Source organism: Leguminivora glycinivorella, chromosome 5 (assembly GCF_023078275.1).
Source record: "Leguminivora glycinivorella isolate SPB_JAAS2020 chromosome 5, LegGlyc_1.1, whole genome shotgun sequence".
Classification (NCBI taxonomy): domain Eukaryota; kingdom Metazoa; phylum Arthropoda; class Insecta; order Lepidoptera; family Tortricidae; genus Leguminivora; species Leguminivora glycinivorella.
The window spans coordinates 4841131-4850822 of NC_062975.1; the positions used below are offsets into that span (position 1 = coordinate 4841131).

General features: G+C 37.1%; 1 protein-coding gene across 1 annotated transcript; it reads left to right on the top strand.

Moving 5' to 3' along the window:
* Window positions 1-1103: 1103 nt before the first annotated feature.
* LOC125226002 (charged multivesicular body protein 1b-like) lies at window positions 1104-4780 on the top strand. The gene is made up of 4 exons (XM_048129817.1): window positions 1104-1250; window positions 1956-2200; window positions 2937-3157; window positions 4016-4780. Exons 1-4 carry the CDS (start codon window positions 1217-1219, stop codon window positions 4137-4139), a joined length of 624 nt encoding a protein of 207 aa, XP_047985774.1. The 5' UTR covers window positions 1104-1216; the 3' UTR covers window positions 4140-4780.
* The last annotated feature ends 4912 nt before the right edge of the window (window positions 4781-9692 follow it).

The following is a 9692-nucleotide window of genomic DNA, read 5'->3' on the forward strand; positions in this document are numbered from 1 at the left end:
TTACAGATGTAACAATCTGTCTAATGCTGCGGCAAAGAATATAAGAATAATGTATAATGCCAAATAATACTCATGCTGCGGCCTTCGGTGAATATTCGTAAACCCAGGCCTCCTTTGATGGAATCGAGACGCGTCCGGCGTCGAATCGAGTCCTCATCAAGTCCTCATACATTTGGATATGAGTTTCATAAGAAATGCAGGAGGCGAAAGGACCTAATATGTATGCAATAAATGCTTATGACTTATGAATTAATGAATGGGATCGTCACAAAATAAATCAATCAAGGTCTACCACAATTTCACTGGGATATGGATCTTACCAAATCATCAAATCAGTTAAATTTTGTCACATTCCCATCATATTCTTTCCAAAGACCTTTACAGGGGACAGCTCAATCACATTTTTGCTATACGAAATTAACCTTATTACTGAAACAGAAAGTCGATCGTATCAGACTAGCGAAAACGGTCCACATGAGAGGGCATTGTTTGGGCTGGTGTCCCTCTCGCACGTGTTGCCAGTGTTAATGAGGTTCCCATATTAGTAGTATTTTTATCTGTATATTACCTGACTTTATAACTTCTTATTTTATTTTAATGTTATATTCAAACTAGGGTTTAGATATATTTCAAAAAATTTGAAAATAATTATAATGTGATTATTTTGATGCCAGTAAATCAAAGATTTGTATAATTAAAAAATACTTTCAATTGGGTGTTAGTAGATTTAGTAGTAACTTTGAAAATTGACTGGTATCCCCAATTTATGACAGTGATGACGTCACTGAATAATGTTGACATTGTCAGCAAGTGCGAGAGGACACCAGCCCAAACAATTACCTCTCATGTGGACACACTTTTTGACCTAACTAAACAATCTAGTTTAATATTTCTAAATCTATGATTCTTTCTATGTCATTGTCATATAAACCGACAACAGCGTTTTGATTAATCGCAAAAGTCTATAAAGCCCTTTTGAAAAGATTTCTGCAAATTGTGTAAACTTTTGGTATAACGTCAATGACGTCATAAATTACTGTCATCTGCATCTGTAGTTTGACATCTCTTGAAATTGTTGTGATTTCTGAGTCATCCCTTTTCTTGGGAAATCTTAAAAATCAGCCTGTCTGTGTTGAAATTATTTAAAAAATAATTACGTTGCAGGTAATCACGACTGACAATCACTTCTCAAAAAGACATATTCATATTTTTATAAATGGGTAACGAAATGTCGTCCTCTGCAATGGAAAGTATCCTTTTCAAATGTTTTTAAAATTCTATTGGTGTTTCATTTTCGTTATAAACTTTATAATATGTATTTATAGCACCAAACAGGATATTCTTTAATATCAGATGTCATTTCTCGTTTTTAATATCTTTTATACGCATATACCAATCATTCAAGGTGAGTCAATAAGTATGTTCAAATGTTGATGAGATTCTGATGGACTGGTGCAATATTATTTTTCTTGTGTAATTTTACTTACATTATTATAGTAGTAACCGGAGTTACTTATAGAGAACATGTTGTTTTTATAATGGTTTAAACCTTAGTGTATGAAATTAAGCTTTCATTGTGATGATTCTTAATATAATTTTTACTATAGTAGTAATATTAGTGTACTGAGCTCATCTGATGATGCAGTTGGAACATTTAGCTTGAATTTAATTTCAATAAGAAATTTGAAAAGATATGCAAAGGAGTGGCTTTAGGCATAAGTGTCATAAAATACCTTCAGTTCAAGGGTGAACAGGCATTTTCTGGGCAAGCTCACTCCATCGTAGGCAATGTCTTTGCCTTTGGCTAGTCTGTGGCTAACAGTAAGACCATTTATAATAAATAATAAAAAAAAGTATAAAAATGTAATTGGTTTATTTTAATTTTTTTTATAATTTAAGGTAAACTTATTTCAATTAATTTTTATTCAATAACTAATCCTTAATCATCCCTCCAGAACATCTGTTTAATCTAAAATTTGCAGTGAAAGAGCTTGAGAGAAACTCGAAAAAATGTGAAAAGGAAGAAAAGTTAGAGAAAGAAAAGGCTAAAAAAGCAATCCAGAAGGGCAACATGGAAGGTGCTCGGATACATGCAGAAAATGCAATACGGCAGAAAAACCAAGCATTGAACTATCTCAGAATGTCCGCAAGAGTAGATGCTGTGTCGAGCAGGGTTCAGACAGCACTTACTACAAGAAAGGTTGTTATTTTAATACTTATTAGCTTCCTTTTTCTTACAATATACAGCTGTGTAGAAATAGTCAAATAATCCAGCCATTTAGTTTCAGTAACACACGGCAAAGCTTAAAATCATAATACAACAAAGTCAATACCAACATTACCAACTCTTCATGTAGGAAATCTATGGCAACATTAACTTGTCTGGCTAAATTTGTACCTGTAGGGTTAATTGATAAACTAAGGCATACCCTTTCTATGTGGACTTAACAATTGAATAAATTACATACATACAACTCATGCCTGTATTTCCAAAGGGGTAGGCAGAGCACATAATAACTGTTTTCGCCCACACCACAATTGAACACAATCCCTGAGCCAACTTCTACAACACCCGTTGGAAGAAAGAGGGTGGTTAAATTTTAACCATCACCACACACACAAATAGTTAAAATAAAAACATCATTATTTGACGACCGGTCTGGCGCAGTCGGTAGTGACCCTGCCTGCTACGCCGCGGTCCTGCGTTCGAATCCCGGTTAGGGCATTTATTTGTGTGATGAGCACAGATATTTGTTCCTGAGTCATGGATGTTTTCTATGTATATAAGTATTTATATATTATATATATCATTGTCCAAGTACCCACAACACAAGCCTTCTTGATCTTACCGTGGGCCTCAGTCAATCTGTGCAAGAATGTCCTATAATATTTATATTTATTTATATATTTATTATATTATCATTATGAAATTACAGGTCACAAACTCCATGGCAGGTGTAGTAAAAGCCATGGATGCAGCAATGAAGTCTATGAACCTCGAGAAAATCTCCACACTCATGGACAAGTTTGAAAGTCAGTTTGAAGATCTGGACGTCCAGTCATCGTACATGGAGAATGCTATGTCACAAACAACGACCACCACGGTGCCGCAGGGTGATGTGGATAATCTGTTACAGCAAGTGGCTGATGAGGCTGGGTATGTATTGACAGTATTGATTGTTTAAATTTTATAGGAGGCTAACAAGCGGACAAACCGCCAGAAGGCAGTTTCCGGCAGTTGTTATTTTAACCATAATTATTGGAGAAATTTTTCATATGACACACCTTACTGACTGAGATGGAGGGTTTCACGGGGTGACAATTTATGAAGCACTCTCAGTCTGATCGCCTTTGTTATATCTAGCTAAACCTGCTAATTCATCGACTTCTTAGTAATTTATTGATTAGGTCAGCAGTTCTCGAAAAGTTTATACATAGCCACATCAGCACATTTTAATTGATCCTATTTTGTTACCAACATTTAGTAATATAAGTCGACTATCGTAAGATATATACAGGATAAGATATTGTTATAATTAAGAAAATATAGGTACTAGAAAATCAGAACCTTAATGACGAAATAAAACTTAGTAAAATCTTAATTCATCAAAAAAATCTTGGTGACAAAAATAACAAAATAGGAATGAAAAAAAAACAAATTTAACTTTTTCCTTAATTTTTGTACAAACTTTTTGAGAACTGCTCACGTGCACAAATAAAAGACACACATTTAACAACCTAGACTAGACACTGCAAGGTTTCGTAATGGAGCCGGGGTGGCTAGAGTAGTGCTGCCTCGTCTTTTCACGCAAAATGGTTGTCGACTTGCGAAAGCCGGGTCCACACAGAGCGAGGCACGCCGCGAGGCAATGTGTTCACTCACGCGGCAAACATGGTATGAAGACTTGCCTCGGCCAAGGCAAGCAAGCAACCTACCTCAGTCGAGTAAAGCTCGCCGAATAAAACTAACTAACTTAAGTACACAAATTTTAAACATTACCATTTGCATTTTCAGACTGGAACTTAACATGGAGCTTCCGTCCGGCGTCCCAAGCACCTCAGTGGGCACCGCCACAGTGGTATCACAAGAGCAAGATGACCTCACACAACGACTCGCCAGGTTGCGGCAAGCCGAGTAACGTCTGAGATTATCGAGATCCTGTAGTAGACCAGCAAGAATGATGGCTGTATGAATTAACTTAATAAACTAGCTTGAGTCACACAGAGATTTCCCTTCGCATTTTCAAGGAAACGTACGAACTTGTCATGCTCTTTTAGTCAAGTACTTTTTACTGACATGTTCGTTATTCGGAAATTGTCGTGAAAATACGAAAGAAATCATTATGAGTTATATGTAAAAACAATGTAGTAAGTCGAAGGTTTTATACATACAAAAATCTTACTTCTTATTTGTCCTAATATGCTTTGCTGCAAAAACGAGATGCAGACATTTATTTGTGCAAATGGGGACTCAGCATGTTGAAGACACTTGTGATCTAACTCGAAATCTAATTGCTTTGAATTTAGAAGACAATGTACATTTTTGAAATTGCAATCTAATTTTAACCTTAAATTCAAGTGCTAAAGTTACAATCAGATAATTTCTTGAATTAGATTTAAAAACGATTGTGCTAGCTGGTCTATTGTCGGATTATTATAAGGTACAACTACTTGTATAAAGTGAGTATAAGTGGCAATACAATCGCTGTCGCGTTGCTTATGTATAGAGCCAGTAGTAATACTTCTACAAACGTACGCCGTGCGAGTATGTATGTATGTATGCGCGCCGTGTATGTACAGTCAAGTGTAAAAATATGGGTGCGTACAACTTATCAAAAATATGTCCCATAGCACTTTATGTCGGCGGAATAAGGTCTCGGTACATATTTTTGAGCGGATAAAATCGATACGTATTTTTGCACTTGACTGTACGCAACACATTCTCATCCGCTTACATGTGTTGCGTACGAACACGGTTGGTGCGCATACCATCATCATCATCCTGTCCCGACCAGTTTCGGCCTCAGCGACTGGGTATTGGTTTATTATTGAGAGCGACGGTCGTGAGCTCTCAGGTGGCTGACGTAGCCTATTTTTGCAGTAAATGTACGACCACACTCACTGCATGTCAGCACCCCTCCGACGAAATTATAGTTGATGGCTGCAGGTGGTCGGGCCTTTATCTCGTCGCGCTTGGCGTCGAAGTTCCACTCGTCTCTGTTCTTCGAAGGTTTGCACTTTTGTTCTCTGTATGCCTCCATTTCGGCCGATCTTGTGCCGAAGTCTCCCAGTGCGATGGTTCAATGTCACATCTCCGCATGTGGCGCTTAAGCACATCTTTGTAGCGCAAAAGTTGGCCGCCCTGTTTCCGCTTGCCACTTTGCAACTCTGAGTAGAAGATGCGCTTAGCAACTCTGTCATTAGACATACGGGAGACATGACCACACCATCGCAACTGTCGTCGCATCAGATAGGCTTCAATGCCGCTGACATTAGCACGGCGTAGTACTGCGGTGTTCCTGACACGATCGGACCAAGAGATGTTCATAATGTCACGCAGGCATTTAAGGTGAAACCTATCCAATGTACGAATGTGTTTTCGGTAAAGACACCATGTTTCAGAGGCATACAGGAGACTGGGCAGAACTACTGCCATGTATACAGAGATCTTTGTCTGGAGCTTAATATCGTGTGATCGGAACACCTTGACGCGCAGTTTGCCAAAGGCAACGGCAGCCGCTCAATTCTGCTGTTAATTTCGTCGTCAAGGTGGCACTTGGATGTTATTGTGCTCCCCAGGTATCTGAATCTGTCTACTTGCTTAAGAGAAGTCATCATAGATACCATACATAGTACGTGGTACACATATATACGCGCGGCGTACGTTTGTTAGATGAGTTACTAATACTGGTCTCATACTGTGCTTTTGTATTGCAATAGTTTAATGATATACCTATAAAAATAAATTGAAAATATATAAAAGGAACGCAACCTGGATTTTGAATCTATAGGTAACGTGAACTAAAGTCACTAATTTTGAATAAAAACTGCCACGAAGTTAGTATTTCGTGCTAATGAACAATAATGTACAGATTATTATGTTCAATTATATTTATAATTCCAACATTTCTTTTTGATTTTTATTGCTTTTCAATGTTACTTTTGCCCTTGAAGTTATAGTTACAAAAAAATGCTACTTCACTATATTATTTGAAGTCTAGTTTTAGTTTTTTATAAATCTTGTAAAAGGTAAGTTTAATGAAGAATTATCTTTTATTTGTTTTGTAAAATAGCTTTTATAATATTATTACACTGTGATGAGGTTACAAAGGACTTTTATTTTTCTACTCTACTAAACAAATTGTATTTGCTATTATAACCCCTACCTAATTCAAGGAGCCATCAAATAAGGAAATTAGAAACCAAAGTGGCGTTGGTTTTGTATTTGGTCGATTAACCAACACATGTAACTACCCGGAAATGTACAATTGATTTGTTTAAATTTTATTAACCCTTAAATGTATGGTGATGTTCAATTGTATGATATATATGTATCATGTATTTGATGGCCTGTGGCTCAATATGTAGCTATCCAAAATCACATTTATCGCTTAGTTGTTTAAAAATATTTTAAGCGGGTTACTCACGTATTAAGTCGATATAGCGTTCGACATGTTTCGGCTCAATTTCTGAGAGCCTTTCTCAAGAGTAGCGACACCCCGCCTTTACATGTCGAGCGCGACGCATACTGCGGGCGCTTGCTCGGTGCGCGCGGCTGCTGAGGACAGGCGCAGGGGGTCGGCGGCGCGGGCGACGTCACCGTGGCGAGATCGGAGCTACCCACTATGTTACTTTTTGTCAAAAGCGACTTAATACGTGAGTAACCCGCTTAAAATATTTTTAAATATGTATGAGTCTACGGGAGTTTTTATAAGTTAAAATCGCTTAGTTATTATTCATTATTATTTGATAAATAATTAAAAAATAGTGTAACGATTTACTGTATTTAAGGATTTAGGATGAAATGGTGGAAAAGTGTGAAAAAACAGGATGATGGCGATTTTTAGTATATGTGATTTGAGTATGATTTTTTTCAAGAGTTTAAACATTTTATCATGAAATTGTCAGAAACACAAACAGTGTACGTTTCTAATAGTAGTAAACTTTTCAAACAAAACTTACCAATAATTTATATATTTATATAAATAAGTTCTTGCCTATTTAACTTCTAACACTGATTTAGTATTAAAAATCGATCTTAAATATTTTTTATTATTTTTCCCAGAGCAAGAAATTATCTATCACATATATGAATATCTCGTGAAAATAAAATCATGCAAGAAATACCTAATAGTATAGAATTTTTAGAATAGTAGAAAACGTAATATTCGTGATAAAATACTTTTATTTATCATAAAACAATCAAACAAGCACTAAATCAATACCAACAATATAGCTTCAAATGGTGTATTATTTACGCTTAAAAACTAAACTCTGCAAATGCAAAATCGTCAAATACTGTTTCGAATACTCGTGTATGCTTAACAATAATACTAACTACATATATGGCAATGATATGACTTAGGGTGAGGAATAATGGTAGAAACACATCGTGATACTAGCCACCCGACGCGACGCAAGTCGAATTAAATTGTATTATAAACTGAAATAGATACCATACACTAAAAAAAAAGCGATAAAGCCCACTGGTGGCGGAGACGAGGAATAGAACCCAGGTCTCCAGCTATCGCGGCTGACAATCCTAAACCGTTACACCACCTCGACCGCCAAGGTACCCGTCGAATTTTTCTAGTATATGTTATATCTGAAGGCTAGGCGCCTTTTTAAATCATACGAGTTTTGTCATCAACGTCATATTAAAAACTCAAAGGTAGGTAAAATACGTATGTATGTATAATATAAAGTTTTACGCCCCGGTTTCTTAAAGGGGTCCGCAGAGGGTAATTACTGTATTTATTGTAAACATACTCATTAGGGAAATCTAATCCAAGTATAATCATTTTCTTAAAATACTTTTTGATAGGGAGTCCACGGAACCTATGCTGCTTTACCCCTTCGTCTGTTTGTGTCAAAAAATTGACATAAAAAATTAACTTTGATATACATTTTAAAGGTTAAATTTTAAAAGCGATCCATGACTGCAAAAAGTTGATTCCCTGCTCTACACAGTTTATAATAGTGCCGTACTTTAGCGGCGCAGAACATTGCAATGTAATAGTCTGACAAACCATTTCCGTCACTAAAAAGTTTATCGTCCCGTAGACAATTTGAATTTACCGCGCCTTTATCTAGTGTCATTTAACCGAGCTATACGTCGTAATCGATTCGCATCGCGTCGGGTGGCGTCGCGTCACGTGGTCAACATGTTTCTGAGTGCAAGGAACTGTCTTTGGTCAGTTTGTTAGGCGCCGTTGTTGGCGGGAGAAGGATATCTGGTAGAAGATCCAGTCCTCTAGGAAGGAGGGCACGAAAGGCCCAGCTCTTGGAAGGCTTGACGGCTGGCTTCAACTTGGCGAGCTCTTGCTCATATAGCTCGGGGACTCTGAGCTTGTGGCATAGATTGCCTGTTTTTAAAAATAATTCAATAACACTTTTGTGATAGATATAACGATAAAAGGTTACTAGGAAATCACAAGAAGGTTAACTAATTAAGTAATTACATTGTATTATTTCCCAAAGCGAACGTGAACCTCAATAGAAGGCACAAGTTTTAAAAGCTTGACAAAAAAAAAAAGAGTAGAAATGTCTTTTATTTAATCGCATAGCAACTTACTTTTCTCATACAGAAATGTCAAAATAGTTGACATTACTTTTCCTGTCAAGGCTGTATGTGTCCAACGTCACCAAACGCGTGCCGAAACCCGCATTACCAGGGCTCCGTCGATTTCGGAAGCACGAGACAATGAACTGGCTGATGATGGATTAGCCGCTTGACACTAAAGGTGTTCTTTATCATAAAAATATGATCATAGAAGGCAACATGCCGCTCCTTTTCTTCACGTTGCAAGGAGAAAAAGGAGGCGTTGACAGACCTATGATCATATTTTCTATCGATAAACATATGATAGTGGTTCCTGTCGACCTTGGGAAGTAACAGAAGGGTACTTACATACGTGTGACTTCCACTCAGGCTTGAGTATCTTGAAGGAGGAGTTCAGGATGGTGATCATGAACTCCCAGAGCTCTCCTGCAGGCGGACTCCGAGATGGGGATGTCGAGTGAGATCTCGAATATGTAGTCCACTTTTTTGCCCTCCATGATGAATTTGTTTATAAGTCAACATGCAATCTTCTACGATTATCTGTAACAGAAACATTTCTAAGTGTATCTGTGCATAAAAAATAAAAAAATGAATATCGTCACTACTTTTAAAAATCTCGTATCTCACGCTGTTCCTCAAAGTTAAAACGCAGTGAAGTCTATATACATTACGCACATACCTTACTACAATTTTTCTTTTTATTGACGAGACGAAGATCACAAGTTTTTAAATACATGGCCCGAACCAGCCGGCGTCCTCATGCTTCGAAGTTTATCACTTATCCACGTGGATAAAGCATCAATCACGCTTTGGCTTAGTATGTCAGTGTGAGAGTAGACAGTTGTCTTATCTCGCGTGGATAAGTGATAAAATTGGAAGTATGATAATGAATGAAAAATGAAAATGAAAT